We start from the raw sequence: 22312 nt of genomic DNA, 5'->3' as shown, positions 1-22312 counted from the left end.
AATCAATCAGGGGAAAATTATACAGAGAAAAATTGTTCTTCAAAGTAGAGAGAAAGACACAATGACAATGGTTTAGATAAAGGGCTGTCTGGAAGCAACTGGATGGATTAGAGTGCCTTTCATTCAACAGGTAACTTTCCAGTGCTTCTATACTGCCAGCTACTATTCTAGGTACCTGCGATACATTTATGAATAAAACAAAGATCTTTGTCCTCATGGAGCTTACATTCTAGTGGAGGAAGACAATAAACAATGAACATAATATATAAATTTTGAAGTGATAAATATTGTAGAAGAAATTAAAAAGCAGTCAAGGGGCCTCCAGGTAACAGAGTAAAGATAATCTGAAGTATTAAACGACTGCAAAAAGCCTTATTATAAAGATGAAATCTAAGCAAAGACTTGAAGGGAGTGAAGTAGTTAACTAGCAGATATAAAGGGAACAGACAAAACAAAGGCTCCAAGTCAGAAGCATGCCTAGAGTGTTTGAGGAAAATAAGGAAGCCAGTGTGGCTAATGCAAAGTAAACGAGCAGGGAGGAGAAGTAAAGGAACGCAGGGAGGCAACAGAAGCCCTCTTATCTTTACTATCCCATACAATAATCACTCTGACATAATAATCTGCTTTGTATTCAAAGCATTTCAAGCTAAATTTCCGTTAGTTATGGTATACCTGCATGGATCCAGTTCTGGTGATTAGTAGCAGCCAGGATATGGCCATGACAAAGGAATAAACTATCTCACAAAGAAAACAAAACCATTACTTTGGCTCCACGCATACAATACTCTAACAATCTAACCAAAAAACACACAAAACCTAATACCTGTTTTTCTTTGGCTGGCAGATTCAAAGATTATCATGCATAATTAAAAAATACAAACCAGGCCAGGCACAGTGGCTCATGCCTGTAATCCCAGTACTTTGGGAGGCTGAGGCAGGTGGATCACCTGGGGTCGAGAGTTCGAAACCAGCCTGGCCAACATGGTGAAACCCCGTCTCTACTAAAAATACAGAAATTAGTGGGGCGTGGTGGCAAGCACCTATAATCCCAGTTACTTGGGAGGCTGAGGCAGGAGAATCACTTGAACCCAGGAGATGGGGATTGCAGGGAGCTGGGATCATGCCACTGCACTCCAGCCTGGGCAACACAGCAAGACTGTCTCAAAAATAAATAAAAATTAAAAATAAAATATAAACCATTTACTCCAAACATTTGCCATGTACTATATCACAACACTGTCCCCAGAAATACCACTACGAACCATGCTCTATAAAAAGATACATGGCATGCACTTGAATTGAACACAATGAAGACAAGCCCTTTATCAAAACTTGACCAAAAAGTAGTATCACTGAAGACCAAAACAGCTGGGAATAGAGATAGTTGTTTTTTTAATTATACTTTAAGTTCTAGGGTACATGTGCACAACGTGCAGGTTTGTTACATATGTATACATGTGCCATGTTGGTGTGCTGCACACATTAACTCACCACTTACATTAGGTATATCTCCTGATGCTATTCCTCCCCGCTACCCCCACCCTGCGATAGGCCCCGGTGTGTCATGTTCCCCTTCCTGTGTCCACGTGTTCTCATTGTTCAGTTCCCACCTATGAGTGAGAACATGCGGTGTTTGGTTTTCTGTTCTTGTGATAGTTTGCTCAGAACGATGGTTTCCAGCTTCATCCATGTCCCTGCAAAGGACATGAACTCATCCTTTTTATAGCTGCATAGTATTTCATGGTGTGTATGTGCCACATTTTCTTTTTTTTTTTTTTTTTTTTTTTTTTTTTTTTTTTTGAGACAGAGTCTTGCTCTGTCACCCAGGCTGGAGTGCAGTGGCGCGACCTCGGCTCACTGCAAGCTCCGCCTCCCGGGTTCACGCCATTCTCCTGCCTCAGCCTCTCCAAGTAGCTGGGACTACAGGCACCCGCCACCACGCCCGGCTAATTTTTTGTATTTTTGGTAGAGACGGGGTTTCACCGTGGTCTCGATCTCCTGACCTCGTGATCCGCCCACCTCGGCCTCCCAAAGTGCTGGGATTACAAGCGTGAGCCACCGCGCCCGGCCATGTGCCACATTTTCTTAATCCAGTCTATCATAGATGGACATTTGGGTTGGTTCCAAGTCTTTGCTATTGTAAATAGTGCCGCAATAAACATACATGTGCATGTGCCTTTATAGCAGCATGATTTATAATCCTTTGGGTATATACCCAGTAATGGGATGGCTGGGTCAAATGGTATTTCTAGTTCTAGATCCTTGAGGAATCGCCACACTGTCTTCCACGATGGTTGAACTAGTTTATAGTCCCACCAACAGTGTAAAAGTGTTCCTATTTCTCCACATCTTCTCCAGCACCTGTTGTTTCCTGACTTTTTAATGATCGCCATTCTAACTGGAGTGAGATGGTATCTTATTGTGGTTTTGATTTGCATTTCTCTGATGGCCAGTGATGATGAGCATTTTTTCATGTGTCTGTTGGCTACACAGATGACTTCTTTTGAGAAGTGTCTGTTCATATCCTTTGCCCACTTTATGATGGAGTTGTTTTTTTTCTTGTAAATTTGTTCGAGTTATTTGTAGATTCTGGATATTAGTCCTGTGTCAGATGAGTAGAATGCAAAAATTTTCTCCCCTTCTGTAGGTTGCCTGTTCACTCTGATGATAGTTTCTTTTGTTGTGCAGAAGCTCTTTAGTTTAATTAGATCCCATTTGTCTATTTTGGCTTTTGTTGCCACTGCTTATGGGGTTTTAGACATGAAATCTTTGCCCATGCCTGTGTCCTGAACGGTATTGCCTAGGTTTTCTTCTAGGGTTTTTATGGTTTTACATCTAACATTTAAGTCTTTAATCCATCTTGAATTAATTTTTGTATAAGGTGTAAGGGATCCAGTTTCAGCTTTCTACGTATGGCTAGCCAGTTTTCCCAGCACCATTAAATAGGGAATCCTTTCCCCATTTCTTGTTTTTGTCAGGTTTGTCAAAGATCAGATGGTTGTAGATTGTGGTATTATTTCTGAAGGCTCTATTCTGTTCCGTTGGTCTATATCTCTGTTTTGGTACCAGTACTATGCTGTTTTGGTTACTGCAGCCTTGTAGTATAGTTTGAAGTCAGGTAGCATGATGCCTCCAGCTTTGTTCTTTTGGCTTAGGAATGACTTGGCAATGCGGGCTCTTTTTTGGTTCCGTATGAACTTTAAAGTCGTTTTTTCCAATTCTGTGAAGAAAGTCATTGGTAGCTTGTGGCGATGGCATTCAACCTATAAATTACCTTGGGCAGTATGGCCATTTTCACGATAATGATTATTCCTATCCATAAGCATGGAATATTCTTCCATTTGTTTGTGTTCTCTTTTATTTTGTTGAGCAGTGGTTTGTAGTTCTCCTTGAAGAGGTCCTTCACATCCCTTGTAAGCTGGATTCCTAGGTATTTTATTGTCTTTGAAGCAATTGTGAATGGGAGTTCACTCATGATTTGGCTCTCTGTTTGTGTTATTGGTGTATAAGAATGCTTGTGATTTTGGCACACTGATTTTGTATCCTGAGACTTTGCTGAAGTTGCTTATCAGCTTAAGGAGATTTTGGGCTGAGATGATGGGGTTTTCTAAATATACAGTCATGTCATCTGCAAACAGGGACAATTTGACTTCCTCTTTTCCTAATTGAATACTCTTTATTTCTTTTTCCTGCCTGACTGCCCTGGGCAGAACTTCCAACACTATGTTGAAAAGGAGTGGTGAGAGAGGGCATCCCTGTATTGTGCCAGTTTTCAAAGGGAATGCTTCCAGTTTTTGCCCATTCAGTATGATATTGGCTGTGGGTTTGTCATAAATAGCTCTTATTATTTTGACATAAGTCCCATCAATACCTAATTTATTGAGAGTTTTTAGCATGAAGGGTTGTTGAATTTTGTCAGAGGCCTTTTCTGCATCTATTGAGATAATCGTGTGGTTTTCGTCTTTGGTTCTGTTTATATGCTGGATTACATTTATTCATTTGCGTCTGTTGAACCAGCCTTGCATCCCAGGGATGAAGCCCATTTGATCATGGTGGATAAGCTTTTTTGATGTGCTGCTGGATTTGGTTTGCCAGTATTTTATTGAAGATTTTTGCATCAATGTTCATCAGGGATATTGGTCTAAAATTCTTTTTTGTTGTGTCTCTGCCAGGCTTTGGTATCAGGATGATGCTGGCCTCATAAAATGAGTTAGGGAGAATTCCCTCTTTTTCTATTGATTGGAATAGTTTCAGAAAGAATGGTACCAGCTCCTCCTTGTACCTCTGGTAGAATTTGGCTGTGAATCCATCTGGTCCTGGACTGTTTTTGGTTGGTAGGCTATTAATTATTGCCTCAATTTCAGAGCCTGTTATTGGTCTATTCATGGATTCGACTTCTTCCTGGTTTAGTCTTGGGAGGGTGTATGTGTCCAGGAATTTATCCATTTCTTCTAGATTTTCTAGTTTATTTGCATAGAGGTGTTGACAGTATTCTCTGATGGTAGTTTGCATTTCTGTGGGATCGGTGGTGATATCCCTTTGATCATTTTTTATTGCGTCTATTTGATTCTTCTTTCTTTTCTTGTCTTGCCAGTGGTCTATCAATTTTGTTGATCTTTTCAAAAAATCAGCTCCTGGATTCACTGATTTTTTGAAGGGTTTTTTGTGTCTCTATCTCCTTCAGTTCTGCTCTGATCTTAGTTATTTCTTGCCTTCTGCTAGCTTTTGAATGTGTTTGTTCTTCCTTCTCTAGTTCTTTTAACTGTGATGTTAGGGTATCAATTTTAGATCTTTCCTGCTTTCTCTTGTGGACATTTAGTGCTATACATTTCCCTCTACACACTGCTTTAAATGTGTCCCAGACATTCTGGTATGTTGTGTTTTTGTTCTCATTGGTTTCAAAGAACATCTTTATTTCTGCCTTCATTTTGTTATGTACCCAGTAGTCATTCAGGAGCAGGTTGTTCAGTTTCCAGGTAGTTGAGTGGTTTTGAGTGAGTTTCTTAATCCTGAGTTCTAGTTTGATTGCACTGTGGTCTGAGAGACAGTTTGTTATAATTTCTGTTCTTTTACATTTGCTGAGGAGAGCTTTACTTCCAACTATGTGGTCAGATTTTGAAATAAGTGTGATGCGATGCTGAAAAGAATGTATATTCTGTTGCTTTGGGGTGGAGAGTTCTGTAGATGTCTATTAGGTCTGCTTAGTGCAGAGCTGATTTCAATTCCTGGATATCCTTGTTAACTTTCTGTCTCGTTGATCTGTCTAATATTGACAGTAGGGTGCTAAAGTCTCCCATTATTATTGTGTGGGAGTCTAAGTCTCTTTGCAGGTCTCTAAGGACTTGCTTTAGGAATCTGGGTGCTCCTGTATTGGGTGCATATATATTTAGGATAGTTAGCTCTTCTTGTTGAATTGATCCCTTTACCATTATGTAATGGCCTTGCCTCTTTTGATCTTTGTTGGTTTAAAGTCTGTATTATCAGAGACTAGGATTGCAACCCCTACCTTTTTTTGTTTTCCATTTTCTTGGTAGATCTTTCTCCATTCCTTTATTTTGAGCCTATGTGCGTCTCTGCACATGAGATGGGTCTCCTAAATACAGCACACTGGTGGGTCTTGACTCTTTATCCAATTTGCCAGTCTGTGTCTTTTAATTGGAGCATTTAGCCCATTTACATTTAAGGTTAATACTGTTATGTGTGAATTTGATCCTGTCATTATGATGTTAGCTGATTATTTTGCTCGTTAGTTGATGCAGTTTCTTCCTAGCATTGATGGTCTTTACAATTTGGCATGTTGTTGCAGTGGCTGGTACCAGTTGTTCCTTTCCATGTTTAGTGCTTCATTCAGGAGCTCTTATAGGGCAGGCCTGGTGGTGACAACATCTCTCAGCACTTGCTTGTCTGGAAAGGATTTTATTTCTCTTTCACTTATGAGGCTTAGTTTGGCTGGATATGAAATTATGGGTTGAAAATTCTTTTTTTTAAGAATGTTGAATATTGGCCCCCACTCTCTTCTGGTTTGTAGAGTTTCTGCCAAGAGATCCACTGTTAGTCTGATGGGCTTCCCTTTGTGGGTAACCCAATCTTTCTCTCTGGCTGCCCTGAACATTTTTTCCTTCATTTCAACTTTGGTGAATCTGACAATTATGTGTCTTGGAGTTGCTCTTCTGGAGGAGTATCTTTGTGGCGTTCTCTGTATTTCCTGAATTTGAATGTTGGCCTGCCTTGCTAGGTTAGGTAAGTTCTCCTGGATAATATCCTGCAGAGCATTTTCCAGCTTGGCTCCATTCTCCCCGTCACTTTCAGGTACACCAATCAGACAAAGACTTGGTCTTTTCACATAGTCCCATATTTCTTGGAAGTTTTGTTTGTTTCTTTTTACTCTTTTTTCTCTAAACTCATCTTCTCGCTTCATTTCATTTATTTGATCTTCAATCACTGATACCCTTTCTTTCAACTGATTGAAACGGCTACTGAAGCTTGTGCATTCGTCATGTAGTTGTTCTCGTGCCATGGTTTTCAGCTCCATCAGGTCATTTAAAGACTTCTCTACACTGGTTATTCTATTTAGCCATTCGTCTAATCTTTTTTAAAGGTTTTTAGCTTCTTTGCGATGGGTTTGAACTTCTTCCTTTAGCTCGAAGAAGTTTGACCGTCTGAAGCCTTCTTCTCTCAACTCATCAGTCATTCTCCGTCCAGCTTTGTTCTGTTGCTGGCGATAAGCTGTGTTCCTTTGGCGGGGGAGAGGTGCTCTGCTCTGATTTTTCAAATTTTCAGTTTTTCTGCTCTGTTTTTCCCCCATCTTTGTGGTTTTATCTACCTTTGGTCTTTGATGATGGTGACGTACAGATGGGGTTTTGGTGTGGATGTCCTTTCTGTTTGTTAGTTTTCCTTCTAACAGTCAGGACCCTCAGCTGCAGGTCTGTTGGAGTTTGCTGGAGGTCCACTCCAGACCCTGTTTGCCTGGGTATCAGCAGCAAAGGCTGTAGAACAGCGAATATTGCTGAACAGCAAATATTGCTGCCTGATCGTTACTCTGGAAGCTTCGTCTCACAGGGGTACCCAGCCACGTGGGATGTCAAGTCTGCCCTTATAAGGGGATGCCTTGCAGTTAGGCTACTTGGGGGTCAGGGACCCACTTAAGGATGCAGTCTCTCTGTTCTCAGATCTCAAACTCCGTGCTGGGAGAACCACTACTCTCTTCAAGGCTGTCAGACAGGGACATTTAAGTCTGCAGAGGTTTCAGCTGCCTTTTGTTTGGCTATGCCCTATCCCCAGAGGTGGAGTCTACAGAGGAAGGCAGGCCTCCTTGAGCTGCGGTGGGCTCCACCCAGTTCGAGCTTCCAGGCCGCTTTGTTTACCTACCCAAGCCTCAGCAATTGCGGGCGCCCGTCCCCCAGCCTCGCTGCTGCCTTGCATTTCGATCTCAGACTGCTGTGCTAGCAATGAGCAAGGCTCCACGGGCGTGAGACCCTCCAAGCCAGGTGCGGGATATAATCTCTTGGTGTGCCGTTTGCTAAGACCATTGGAAAAGCGCAGTGTTAGGGTGGGAGTGACCTGATTTTCCAGGTGCCATCTGTCACAGCTTCCCTTGGCTAGGAAAGGGAATTCCCTGACCCCTTGCGCTTCCCAGGTGAGGCAATGCCTCACCCTGCTTTGGCTCATGCTCAGTGGGCTACAGCCACTGTCCCATACCTACTGTCCAACAAGCCCCGGTAAGATGAACCCGGTACCTCAGTTGGAAATGCAGAAATCATCCGTCTTCCGCGTCGCTCACGCTGGGAGCTGTAGACTGGAGCTGTTCCTATTTGGCCATCTTGGGAACATCTAGAGACAGTTTTAACATACCTAAAGCACAGTCTTCTACTTAAAAGTTCCCTCTAAAAAAATCCACTAAAAAGACAGGAAAGAAAAAAAAAGGCATCTTCTCAAGAGGTCAAATAGACCAAGAAAGGAACCAAATACAAATGTAAACAATATTTTGAAGCTAGTGATAAGCCAAAACAATAACAAAAACAGACAAACAAAAATTACAAGTTTAAGTGCCTTGCAACAGAGGAAAGCCAGAGAAGCTTTTGCAACATAGAACCTGGAAAGGCTTAAGAGGAGCCCCTTCCTCCCTTTTCTAAAACAAGGAAAAAAAAAAAAAGAAAAGTTTTAAGAGGTAGAAGCAGCAGTACCTCTAAAATTAAGGGTGGCAATGCAGCAGGGAACAGGATTGTGAAAACCTGTATAAAAGCACTTAGACCTCTTCCAGGCAACTATCCCTCCCCAACTCCAGCAGAAAACTGAAGATTTACTCTCAGCAGAGTTTGAAGAGAAGGGATGCTGAACTAAGAAAGCTACAAGTAAGTAAACTAGAGGACCAGCCTAACATGTCTAACATCTAACTAATAAAGAGTCCAAAAGAAGAGAAAAAATAAGTACACAAAATTATCAAAGAATACAGGAAAAATTAGAAGAACTGAAAGAAATTAGTTATTAGATTAGAGAGGTTATTGAGAGCCATAAAAACAGTGAATGAAAATAAACACATACCAATGCATATCACCATGAAATTTCAAAGCCCTGGGAACAAAGATCCTAAATCTTCAAGAAAAAAAAAGTCACAAAAAAACAAGAATTAATATAGCATCGTTCTTCTCACCAACAACACAATGGAGTAAAGCTTTCAAAATACTGAAGTAAAATGATTTACAATCTAGACTTTTAAACCCCACCAAACTACTAATAAAAGTATAAGAGCAGAACATTTGTACACAAGCAAAAGGTCCTAAAAAATGTATATCCCATTAACCATCTTTCTCATGAAATTAGCAGAAGAAATGTTTCACCAAAATGAGAGTAAACCAAGCAGAAGGAAGACTTACAACAAGGAAAAGAGGCCAAGGAATTCCCAGAATGATGGCAGTAAAAGGAATTTCCAGACTGACAGCTGACCTTAAAAAAACACCTAGCCAGGATTTGAGAGTAAAAAAGAATCCAGGAAGAATGGCTCCAAGAAAATAAAGCTGATAGATTATTTGATGGGTAGAAGCATACTGAGAGATGTATACTTCTACTGGAAAGTTTGAAAATATATTTTTCACAGTATTAATTTTAGATTAATAAAAAATTAATGTAACTACACTAGAAGGGGATGACGACATAAAGTATGGGAGGATTTACACCCATTCTCTTACACCCATTCTTCAACAGTAGGAAATCAGTATATGATATTTAAAACTGAGAAATGAAGAAACAGCATAATGAGCATATTACTTGGAAATATGAAGATCAAAATCAGAAACAGCTAAAGAACGGAAAGTGATTAGTTCTGAGGAGTAGGAATGGGAGTGGAGATGAAGAGAGATGCTAATTTTCATTTTAAGCCGCCTTTTTTTTTTTATAGACAGGGTCTTACTCTGCTGCCCAGGTGGTGCAATCAGAGGTCACTGTAGCCTCAAACTCCTGGACTCAAATGATCCTCCAGCTTCAGCTTCTCAAGTGGCTGTGACTACAGGCACGTGCCACCACACCCAGCTAATCTTTTTAAATTTTTTGTAGAGACGGGGTCTCCCTATGTCTAGACCAGGAGGTTTATCTAGAACTCCTGGGCTCAAATGATCCTCCTGCCTCGGCCTCCCAAAGTGCTGGGATTACAAGTATGAGCCCACTATACCCAGCCAAAGCCTTGTTTTTTAAAAGTGTACTACTTTAACAAAAATAAAAATGTTTTAACGAGAAGGGCTAGACTGAATGCTTCTTGCTGAAGTGGTTATAAAAACTGTAATTATTCGGCCGGGCACGGGGGCTCACGCCTGTAATCCCAGCACTTTGGGAGGCCACGGCGGGCGGATCACGAGGTCAGGAGATCGAGACCATCCTGGCTAACACGGTGAAACCCCGTCTCTACTAAAAACACAAAAAATTAGCCAGGCGTGGTGGTGGGTGCTGGTAGTCCCAGCTACTCGGGAGGCTGAGGTGGGAGAATGGCGTGAACCCCGGAGGCGGAGCTTGCAGTGAGCCAAAATCGTGCTGCTGCACTCCAGCCTGGGCGACAGAGTGAGACTCCATCTCAAAAAAATAAAAAAATAAAAAAACTGTAATTATTCATATAGAAGTCTATTAAATTACAGGCATTCCAAGTAATACTTTTTATTATCAAAAATAATAGGGAGAAAGATGAAGTGATTTAATCAAAACAGGAAACCATCACACTGATGACTTAATGACTCAGAAGACTGAAAATTTGCAATGGGGATCATAGTATTCTCAAATCATATCTATAAAAAAAAATAGATGCCAACAAACTGTCAGCCAAAAATAATCTTTTTTAAAAAGGGCACACCTAACAACCTTAAAACATCTGAACTCTCAGTATTTTCTGCAGTTTTCAGCCCAAGCCTCTTGCTAGAATAAAATGTCATGTTAATGAAATAAATAGTCACCCAATGATAAAGGTCAGAATAAATTACCTTTGTGAAGAAGTATTGACTGGAAAGAAGATGAACGAACCCACTAGAGTGCTATAAAAATGTTATATGTCTTGATCTGAGTGATGGCTACAAAACAGGTGTACACATATATGAAGATTTATTGAACTGTACACTTAAAATTTGTTCATTACACTGTAAGTTACACCTCAATGTAAAAGAAAAAAGTTAATGTGAGAAGCAGCAATCTCACAATGACATTTAGGGAACAAAGTATTATAAACAAAAGTAACTACAAATCAAAGTTTGTCTGCCTTTTAGCTTTAAATCTCAGTTTTGCAAACATTCTCACAGGTTGGGGAAAGAGATGTCCATGAGGACTTAAAAAAACCCACGAAAGACAAGATTCCAATAAACCCTCAGATAAGCACACTTAACCTTTAATTATAACATATTTTCAATAAGTTTTCTGAATATTTAAACAAAATGTACTTTATTAGTAGTATGAACCTTAAAAGGAAATTAGTTTCTCAAGATGGAGCTAAACACTCTGGATGACCAACGTTATAAGCATTGTGAACAACTAAGTATTCAGACTAGGTTACCTCTAAAAGCCCCTTCCCAATTTTGAAATCCTATGACTTTAGAAAACCAGAAAAATGCGGCCGGGCGCAATGGCTTGCAACTGTAATCCCAGCATTTTGGGAGGCCAAGACGGGAGATCACTTGAGATTAGGAGTTCGTGACTAGCTTGGCCAACATAATGAAACCCCATCTCTACTAAAAATACAAACATTAGCCTGCAGCGGTGGTGTGCGCCTGTAGTCCCAGCTGCTCCTGAGGCTGAGTCAAGAGAATCGCTTGAACCCAGGAGGTGGGAGGTTGCAGTGAGCTGAGATCACGCCTCTAGCCTGGGTGACAGGGCAGACTCCGTCTCCAAAAAAAAAAAAATGCAATTTAACTTACCATCAGATTAAACCTAAGGTTTACCTTTTAAATGGAAAATCACTGACAGAGAAAGTTTCAATAGATAACTACTCATACTATTAATAAATACTTACTCTAGTAAATTCCTTAGGGTATTTATGGAAATAAAATAGAGATAAAGATTGGCCGGGCACAGTGGCTCCCACCTGTAATCCCTACACTTTGGGAGGCCAAGGTGGGCAGATCATTTGAGGTCAGGAGTTCAAGACCAGCCTGGCCAACATGGTAAAAACCCCATCTTTACTAAAAATACAAAAATTAGCCAGGTGTGGTGGCACACACCTTTAATCCCAGTCCCAGCCACTCAGGAGACTGAGGTACGAGAATCGCTTGAACCTGGGAGGTGGAGGTAGCAGTGAGCCAAGATTGCGCCACTGCACTCCCGTCTGGGCAACAGAGTGAGACTCTGTCTGAAAAAAAAAGTAGAAAGAGCTTCATTAAAGAGTACTACAACATATTGGTATTAACGATAAAATAATTTTTGAAAAAAAAAAATTTTTTTTGAGACAGAGTTTCACTCTTGTTGGCCAGGCTGGAGTGCAGTGGTACCATCTCAACTCACTGCAACCTTTGCCTCCCAGTTTCAAGCGATTTCCTACCTCAGCCTCCCAAGCAGCCTTCCGAGCAGATGGAATTACAGGTGCCCACCACCATGCCTGGCTAATTTTTTGTATAATTAGTAGAGACAGGTTTTCTTTTTTTTTTTTTTTTTCAGATGGAGTTTGGCCGCTCTTATTGCCCAGGCTGGAGTGCAATGGCGTGATCTCAGCTCACCGCAACCTCCGCTTCCCTGGTTCAAGCAATTCTCCGGCCTCAGCCTCCCAAGTAGTTGAGATTACAGGCATGTGCCACCACGTCCGGCTAATTTCGTATTTTTAGTAGAGACGAGGGTTCTCCATGTTGGTTAGGTTGGTCTTGAACTCCCGACCTCAAGTGATCCGCCCACCTCAGCCTCCCAAAGTGCTGGGATTACAGGTATGAGCCACTGTGCCCGGCTGAGACAGGTTTTCATCATGTTGGCCAGGCTGGTCTCAAACTCCTGACCTCAGGTGATCCATCCACCTCAGCCTTCCAAAGTGCTGGGATTACGGGCGTGAGCCACAGTGCCCCGCCAATTTTTGAAATTTTTTTGTATTTTATTCATGCTATAGTCAAACACGTTCAGAATCTTAAACAGCATCATACAGCAAAACTTAGTAGGTAAGTTTTGATTGAATAAAAATTTCAAAAAAGTAAATTCTTAAAATGAATTTTTATCCTAATAGTTCCCTTTAAGAAGAAACCCACCACTCAAATTTAGCATAGTTTGTTCTCTAGTACCATAGGTTTTCATACAACTATACTAGACAATTCTTGGCACAGTGCTTACTTACTAACATCATTACCTGACTGATTAAAAAAAGTCTCAAGCTGTATTTTAGCATAAGACCATACTTCCCAAATTTTTTAGTAAGAGAATTCTGACCTGACACTAATTTTAAAATGTATCATAAAAGATAACTTAAATATGGTTACTCTGTTTATTTGGAAACAGCGTCTTGCTCTGTCACCCAGGCTGGAATGCAGTGGTGTGATGACAGCTCACTGCAGTCTTGACCTCCTGAGCTCAAGCAATCCTCCTGCCTCAGCCTCCTGATTAGCTGGGACTACCACCACCATGCCAGGATTATCTATTTTTTAATTTTTTTGTAGAGATGGAGTCTCACTATGTTGCCCAGGCCAGTCTCGAACTCCTAGATTCAAGCAATCCTTCCACCTCAGCCTCCCAAAATGCTAGGATTATAGGTATGAGCCACCACAAGCCACGAATTATTCTCACGTTTGTCCTTAAAAGTGAAATCTTCCTGGCCAGGCATGGTGGCTCACGCCTGAAAATGGAGAAACCATGGAGAAACCCTGTCTCTACTAAAAATACAAAATTAGCTGGGTGTGGTGGCAGGCACCTGTAATCCCAGGTATTCAGGAGGCTGAGGCAGGAGACACTTGAACCCGGGAGGCTGAGGCGGAAGAATCACTTGAACCCAGGAGGTGGAGGCTGCAGTGAGCCGAGATGGCACCACTGCACTCCAGCCTGGGCAATAAGGGCATGACTCCATTTCAAAGAAAAAAAAAAGTGAAATCTTCTAAAAGTAACTGCAATTTAAATGAGAATAAATTTTTATTTCAAAATAGTATATAAATTATAAGATATGAAAGGCCACAAAAAGAAGTTCTTTTACAAAATTCTCAGATAATTAAGCAATAATAAATTTGTATTATTGTAGTAACAAAACATATTTTAGCTAGGCGCGGTGGCTCACACCTGTAATCTATAATCCCAGCACTTTGGGAGATCGAGGTGGGTGGATCACGAGGTCAGAAGTTCGAGACCAGCCTGACTAACATAGTGAAATCCCATCTCTACTGAAAAATACAAAATTAGCCTGGCATGTTGGCACATGCCTGTAATCCCAGCTACCTGGGAGGCTGAGGAAGGAGAATTGCTTGACCCTGGGAGGCGGAGGTTGCAGTGAGCCAAGATCAGGCCATTGCACTCCAGTCTGGACAACAAGAGCAAAACTCCATCTCAAAAAAAAAAAGAAAAAAACATATTTCAAGGTTATTATAATCTCGGCTTGCAGGTCAGTTAGTTTCTTTTCACATTAGGGAATATAATATTAAAAAATTAACACAATTTGGGCAAAAACTTGTCTAAACTCTTCACCCTTAAGTTTCTGAGCTGATTGGTCATCCTACCGAATAATGATGGCCTCAGCCATTAACACTACATACAGGTATTAACAAAACTAATTTATACCACACATAAGAATGCTGAGAAACATGAGTCCCTTTAATATGCCCTTTTTTTTTTTTTTTTTTTTTTTTTTGAGACAGGGTCTAACTCCTTTGGCCAAGGCTGAAGTGCAGTGGCACAGTCACAGCTCACTGCAGCCTTGACTTTCCGGACTCATGTGATCCTCCCACTTTAGCCTCCTGAGTGGTTGAGACTACAGGTGTGCACCACCATGCCCAGTTAGCTTTTTTGTATTTTTAGTAGACACAGGGTTTCACCATGTTGCCTGGGCTAGTCTCTAACTCCTAGGCTCAAGTGATCCTCCCACCTCAACCTCCTAAAGTGCTGGGATTACAGGCATGAGCCACTGTGCCTGGCCCAAATTTTCAATTAAGTAACAAAAAAAAAAGAAGATGACAAGCTCAACACAGAACATTGTACACTCAGCACAAGATAATATTAGCAGGCTAGAGTAATTTATTTTGCATATTGTATATTACAGAGCCTGATAAATATTAATATTTAGTAATACTAATCTCAACAAATATAAAATAACTTTTTTTTTTTTTTTTTTTTTTTTTTTTTTTTTTTTTTTTGAGACGGAGTCTCGCTCTGTCGCCCAGGCTGGAGTGCAGTGGCGCAATCTCGGCTCACTGCAAGCTCCGCCTCCCGGGTTCACGCCATTCTCCTGCCTCAGCCTCTCTGAGTAGCTGGGACTACAGGCGCCCGCCACCACGCCCGGCTAATTTTTTTGTATTTTTTAGTAGAGACGGGGTTTCACCGTGGTCTCGATCTCCTGACCTCGTGATCCGCCCGCCTCGGCCTCCCAAAGTGCTGGGATTACAAGCGTGAGCCACCGCGCCCGGCCATATAAAATAACTTTTAAAGATAACTTTGAGATCTGCCATTTCCATTTATTCAAATGTGCATTTCATTGTCCTTTTTTTTGAGACCAAGTTTTGCTCTTGTTGCCCAGGCTGTAGTGCAATGGCACGATTTCGGCTCACTGCAACCATCGCCTCCTGGGTTTAAGCAATTCTCCCGCCTCAACCTCCCGAGTAGCTGGGATTACAGGCATGCGCCACCATACCCGGCTAGTGCATTTCACTGTCAAACAAATCCTCCATTGGAAGCAATGTTTCCTACCAAATGTATTTGACATTCCTAAACTCACAAGCCTCTGCTCTAATTTCTAAACCAGTATGAGCCTCACCTTGCTCAAAGCATACAGATCCAGGATTTTTCTCTCTACCACAGGGATCTTCAGAGTAGATCCTTGAAGTTCCCAAAATTTTGCTAGTTGATCCAAGAAATCCAATCTTACTCTGGTCATTGCCTAAGATTATTAAAATACAGAAGTAAGAACTAAGTTATGATTGAAATGAATGAGTATAACAGAGCAGGGATCCCCAACCCCCACGCTGTGGACTGGTACCCACCAGTGGCCTGTTAGGAACCCAGCCGCACAGCAGGAGGTGAGCGGCGGCAGTGGGCAACCAAGCAGGCAAGCATTACCACAAACCCTATTGTGAGCTGCGCATGAGGGATTTAGGTTGTGAGCACCTTTTGAGAATCTAACTAATGCTTGATGATCTGAGGTGGAACAGTTTCATCCCAAAACCATCCTCCATACCCCCATCCATCCATGGATAAACTGTCTTCCATGAAACCAGTCCTTGGTGCCAAAAAGGTTTGGGACAGCTGTAATAGAGGTACTCATTTCTCTAAAGAAATTCAAAGACTTTTCATTATTGCTTATTTCAACCCTGTAAAACTAGCCAATAGTAAAACTAGCCAATAATAAAGAGGCAAAAAACTTCTAATAAACTATATTTATTCAGGCAAAAAAGTTACTCTGATATGTGTAAAAAGTTGTCATATTAGCAACCAAAACAATTTTTGTAAGTTGGTTTAACTTTATGCTGATCAGAAAATTCAGTAAATCGCATTTTCCTCAGTCTCTAACATTCTGTCACTTCATCCACAGGTAACATGCACACTTTAGGTGCATCAACTCTATACCTCACTGATACTAATATCTTTGTCAAGTATCTAATTATAAGAGACTAAAAAGAAAAAATATGCATTGCGGCCAGGCGCGGTGGTTCACACCTGTAATCCCAGCACTTTGGGAGGCCAAGGTGGGCAGATCACCTGAGGTCAGGAGTTCCAGACCAGCCTGGCCAACATGGCGAAACTCCGTCTCTACTAAAAATACAAAAATTAGCCGAGCATGGTCGCTGTAATCCCAGCCACTAGGGAGGCTGAGGCAGGAGAATCGCTTGAACCCAGGAGGTGGAGGCTGCAGTGAGCCGAGATCACGCCACTGCACTCCAGCCTGGGTGACAGAGCAAGACTCTCTCTCAAAAAAAAAAAAAAAAAAAAAAAAAAAAAAAATGTATTAAACTCTCAGAAATGTTTTGGGAGGAAAAGAAAAAAACTTCAGAATGACATAATAAACCTTTGCTATCAATAATCTTCCTTCTATACTCTAAAAGTTTTCATATCACAATGAAGAACCTTCTGAAAATCCATAAACAGGAAAAACAGCAATACGTAAATAGTCTTCCATTTAGAAAATGTAAGATAAATCAGTAATACTTAAAGGCAGATCTTAATAAATCAGATTAACACTCCTGGCAAAGTTCCATTAAAACCAAAACCAAAACAAAACAAAACAAACTTTGAAAACTAGGGTTTTAAAATAGGATTTAAAAATACATTTTCCAAGAACTGAGAAAGAAATCTTCCGAGATTAACAAAAACTTTAGTACAGTAAGAAACATTAGAGAAAGTAGAATTTAAGAATTCTAAGTCTCTGAAGCTAAGCATTGAACATTTCCACTAGAAAAACAGGGCTAGAGATAGTTTCTCATGATCTCAGTTAAATGGAAAAACCGTAACTACTTTGCACAATTTTTTAAAAATCATACTCTTCCTCCAAACATCAAGTAACTATTCCATTCAATACCAATTAACACAAACTCTAGGCTGTGGTACATGAGCTTCTCAAAGTTCTCTATCTACAGCCCTAACATAAAGAATGAATCAGGCAGCAGAAATGGTGACAAAACACTTACTTCAAGTTCATTCAGGCGCTGGACTCTTGGAGTGAAACGAAAGCTTTTTACTTCACAGGCGAATGGAGGCTGCCAGTCCTAAACAGAAAGTTTTTTTAAAAAAACACAGTGGTATGTAAGCAAGGAATGCATTATTTATTCCCTTAAAGGGGGGTTTTGCCACAAATCATGGTGCTAATAGACTAACTTATAAGTCTTCTTTATTACAGAGACAGAATGAGCAATTATTTTAGATAAAATAATTTTAATACAGGTTGAGTTTCCCTCATCTGAAATGCTTGCGACCAGAAGTGTTTTGGATTTCAGATTTTTCCATATTTTGGAATATCTGCACATACATAATGAGATATCTTGGAGAAAGAACCAAGTCTAAATACAAAATTCTTTTGTTTCATATAAAGTTATACATAGGCTAAGGTAATTTTATGCAATATTTTTAATAATTTGGTGCATAACGCTTGTGTACACTGGACCATCAGAAAAGAAAGGTGTCACTAGCTCAGCCACCAGTGTGGACAATCTGTGGTTGTCTGGCATCACCATCATTTCTGACTGTGAATTTACACGCTACCAATAAACAATCATTTCCTTACACTTATTTCCACTTAAGTAGTTAACAGAAAAAATATAACATACCATTAATACAATGAAAAAAATAATCTGTTCAAGCTGGGTGCAGTAGCTCATACCTGTAATCCCAGCACATTGGGAGACTGAGGCAAGAGGATCGCTTGAGCCCAGGAGCTTAAGACCAGCCCAGGCTACAGAGCGAGACCCTGTCTCTATAAAAGAAAAAGAAAAAGAATAATAATGTTTCAGGATAACTTGGTTTCAGAGTTTGGAGGATTTCGGATTTGGAATTTTTCAAGCAGGGATAGATGCTCAACCTGTAGTGCTCAGAGAAGCAATCCTCTTCAAACCAGTCCCACCGTTCACCTCCCACAATTATGCTTTCCCAAGTTACTCAAGTGGAATTCAATGAGGTCATGTACCACAAAACAGTATCTAGTAAACATTCAGGTTTACCAAGATCAAAAGAAAAATTTTTTAAACTAAAAAGGGTAAAATTTAAGATTAAAAATAAACTTTTAAAAAGAACTTATTTAAACAATTTTTTTTAACGTATGTGTAATGTGACAGAGCACTTTATGTTACACAAATGTTTTGTTCTTGTTCAAAGCCCAGCTTCTGGGAACCCAAATAGTCAAAAAAAAAAAAAAAAAAGTAAGCAAACACACAAAACAAGGTCAATTCCCAGACTGTGATATAACTAAAATTTGATAGCATATTTCAAGTGGGGTCTAAATAACATAGTTTGATTTGGCCTAAATAACAGAATAACAGTAAACCTATTTTAAAACGTGAGTAGTCAAAAAAAAGTCTTACCTTGGAAACTAAAGAAATCTGCCAATACTAAAATTAAACTCTGATTGTAAACAAGATTTATTTTCAATAATGTGACATAAAGAGGAAGCATTATTTCAGCATTTTTTAAGTAAAAAAACTTTTTTAAATCGAAGTAACCGTGAATAGAATTTCTAATTAATAAATTCAAGAGTAGATAAAAATATGACTTAAGAAAACCTTCAATGCTTAAGATTTGTTATAAGGTAATTATGATACAAAAAAGGGTTAAATGGAAGTTTTTGGAGGATGGCAATGCATATCATCATAGCAATTATTTGTTAATCCTCTGCTTGAAATGAATAGTCTATAACCTTAAACTCATTCAACATAGTGAGAGCATTATGTCGGTTTCAGAATCAGAAAAACTGATCTAGGTTCAAAATATACTTTGCCACTTGCCCAAGATCACACATTTGGTGTTTTAACTTATCCAGATTAGCCTCATCTGTAAAAGGTGGACTTTATTTACCTGTCAGGGCTTCAAAGATTAAAGCAAACAATCTATAGGTGTTAAATTAGCTCCTCCTCGCTGTCATTTAAGTTTTTAATACGCTGCGATGCCTCTCTGTGGTAGTCAGTGGTGACGGCAGATGCTTTTTAAAAAGCAACACTGGTAATAGTGCTTAATATTTTATCATTACTAATACTAGACAAAACATAAAGCAAAATGCCTTTAACAAGCAATGACTAAAGCAATGGTTCGAAAACCTCAACTTACATGAAGAATCATCTGAGACTAGTTGCTAGAAAAGCAGATTCCAGAACTTCCACAACAAGAAGCCTAGAGATCTGCATTTAAACAAGCATCCAGTTGACCCTGATGCAAGTGGTCCAGCAACATCATTTAAAAAGCACTGGTCTAATGAGTAAAGAAAAACCCCTTTTGACCTTGAGCATGTCACTCAACCTCTTGAAGCATTAATGTCCTCCACACAAGGGATAGTATCTGCTTTCCTTACCTCAAAGGTGAGATTATAATTAACCTTATAGGCAAACCTAGTTATCTGCAATAACTGTGATTATAAAATTGTTGATCTTGAGTTCCCTATGTCAAGAGATTTCAACATTTCCTTCCACCTCCATTATAGACCAATTCTTCCTAAACCTCTAAATTTTAGAATTATTGCTGTTCTTTCTCTTTCCCCGGTAAGACTTTTTCACTGCAGCAATAATTAGTCTGGAGTTCTTGTCTAGTAATACCATCCGGTGGGACTAGAGCTCAGATAACCTTTTCAGAAACCCTAGCCCTGAGACGAGGCCTGCAAATATTTGATCCAACCAGGTCTTGAATAAAGAGCCGACTATCAAACCATAATGAGGATACGTGAGGGACGAATCATGTCACGTCATAATACTGTACTTTAAACACCGTATCGGCTAACGAAAGGCTTTAGGCCCACGGCTGAGAGAAGAGTATCAGTTCCCAAGTTCTAGACGGAAGAGGCCCCCGAGACACCACTTTCTCGCGTTCAGACGTGTCTACGTAAGACCACCAAAGAAACCGAGGCAAAAACATCCAGAAACAGGGTCCAGTTGTCTCAAAATAAAGGAGAGTACATATGAAACGAGAGAAGGATCAGAAAAGTAAAGCTAAACCCAGTGTACGCACTCCCCCATTCTTCCTTCTCCCCCTCTCTCTTCACAGACTGAGGTACCTTGGGCGGCCGAATTTTGCAGATGCCGGTTTTCTCCGCCAAAGGCCGGATGCGGCCGATAAAGCTGAGCGGATCTGTGAACTCCTCCCAGCTCGGCTCAAAGACTGGGCACTCTGGGGGTGGCACGAACTCCGCCGCGTAGCCCCCCGGCCCCACGCCCGCCATTGCAACGGCCGGGGAGGGGGGTCCCCGTGGGGAACCGGTGGAGAAAAGCTGGCTGAAGCCCACTGAGTCCGTTTACGTCCCCTGACTGGGGCCGAAGCGCATCTTCGCAGACAAGAACCGTTCAACACAGAAACCCCAGAATCGCTTCCTCCTCCCGTTTGTTATTGTTTCTTGCAAGGCTTTTTCCTCAGAGGTTCAGGACTTTTCCGGAAGTTACCGTGCTGTCAAATCCCTCCGCCCCCTGAAGGAAACGGAATCCTTCCGCAGCGGCACGACGCCTGTGTGTCTGGCCTTTCCTTATTCTTCTCTTCCCCGGCAGCCCAGTGTGGCTGTTTCTCTCCTTGCCTGCCAAAGTTCTGCCCAGTCCAACGACTCCACGCAGCTCGCCCTTGGTAAGGGGTCGGGGAAGGGCACAAGCTCTCCTTTACTAAGGTACGGATAGAGCGAAGCCGACTGGGCGAGGCGAGGCGCGACGCGACGCTTTCTTCCGGCGCGGAAGAATGTGTAATGCCCCAGAGGGCAGAGGTTGTGCTTCCGGTGAGGAGGGTACCTTTCCCTTTTGTGTATCAGTGCACTCGAAAACGCGCCGGGCTTAACCATCCCGCCTTGCCGCCCATGCTTCGTAATTTGTTTTAACCTACCCTGCTGCGTTTATAGCAAGTAGCCTTTCCAGCATTTCTCTTTTTTTAGCCCTTTCAATGCAGATATTTTACAGTAATCTCACTCTGCCACTTTATACCCGCCTCTTCTCCATGAAAACAAGTGCAAGTCTAACCCATCCTCTAAATCTTGCCAGCTGGCTTTAGCCACTATCCTTGAATTGCTTTTCTTTTTACAGAGGACGCAGCAGCTCTCCTGAATTACCAGCCAGTACCGTCTAGATACCTACAGGACATCTCACTTTGATAACTCAAAGTACTTTAATTGTTCACTGTTTCTTCAGTGTTCCTGGTTTCCATTAATGATTTCATCTATTCAGTTGCCTGAGCAAAAAAAAAAAAAAAAAAAAAAAAAAAAAAAGAAATAATCCTAATTCTTTCTGCTCTCACTTCCCATGTATAATCGTGTGTCTCTCCATCCTCCTTACCAGTATCCTAATTTAAATACTCTTACTGACAACACTCATTTCTCCTCTCAAATCCCTCTCCATTCACAAGTTGGATTGCTTTGTCTAAAATCCAGAATTCATCTTGTCACTTTTCATCTCCAAACTCAACAATTCCAAACATCTTTTTTAATTGCTGATTTGCTGCTTTGCTCTCCAGCTTCATGTTTCCTGCTTCTCCATATGATCTACAGAAGTTTTTGTGGTGACTTTAGTACACCACGATTTTTCTCACCTCTGAGCCATCACACATATTTCCTCTGTCCAGAACATTTTTGTACTCTGTTGCCCAAACCCATTCGTACAGTTTCATATATCCCCTTCCTGACTAAATTTCTACTCATCCTTCATTTAAATAAATATGAAGGATTAAATGTCACTTCTAGATAGCCTTTCCTAATCCCAAAAATTGGTGTGGTCAGCAGCAACTTGTACTTCCTTGTCAAACTTTTTTTTTTTTTTTTTTTTTTTTGAGACGGAGTCTCGCTCTGTCGCCCAGGCTGGAGTGCAGTGACGCGATCTCGGCTCACTGCAAGCTCCGCCTCCCGGGTTTGCGCCATTCTCCTGCCTCAGCCTCTCCGAGTAGCTGGGACTACAGGCGCCCGCCACCACGCCCGGCTAATTTTTTTTTTTTGTATTTTTAGTAGAGACGGGGTTTCACCATGGTCTCGATCTCCTGACCTCGTGATCCACCCGCCTCGGCCTCTCAAAGTGCTGGGATT

The 22312-nt window shown here is 40.9% G+C and overlaps 1 protein-coding gene across 3 annotated transcripts in view; it reads right to left on the bottom strand.

The window, feature by feature from the left end:
- Positions 1 to 20989, bottom strand: part of KDM5A (lysine demethylase 5A) — a 121823-nt gene extending 100834 nt beyond the window's left edge. For all 3 annotated transcript variants that reach the window (XM_055281189.2, XM_063639853.1, XM_055281190.2), the window contains exons 1-3: positions 20321 to 20989; positions 17259 to 17336; positions 15392 to 15514 (exon numbers count right to left, since the gene is read on the bottom strand). In XM_055281189.2, the coding sequence (XP_055137164.1) occupies positions 15392 to 15514; positions 17259 to 17336; positions 20321 to 20485 (366 nt within the window). In that variant the 5' untranslated portion in view covers positions 20486 to 20989. The remainder of the gene's footprint in view (positions 1 to 15391; positions 15515 to 17258; positions 17337 to 20320) is intronic.
- Between the last annotated feature and the right edge of the window lie 1323 nt (positions 20990 to 22312).

Source organism: Symphalangus syndactylus, chromosome 5 (genome assembly GCF_028878055.3).
Source record: "Symphalangus syndactylus isolate Jambi chromosome 5, NHGRI_mSymSyn1-v2.1_pri, whole genome shotgun sequence".
NCBI classification, from domain to species: Eukaryota; Metazoa; Chordata; class Mammalia; order Primates; family Hylobatidae; genus Symphalangus; species Symphalangus syndactylus.
Note: the sequence above shows the minus strand (reverse complement) of the source record. Positions and strands in the feature narration are given on the sequence as shown.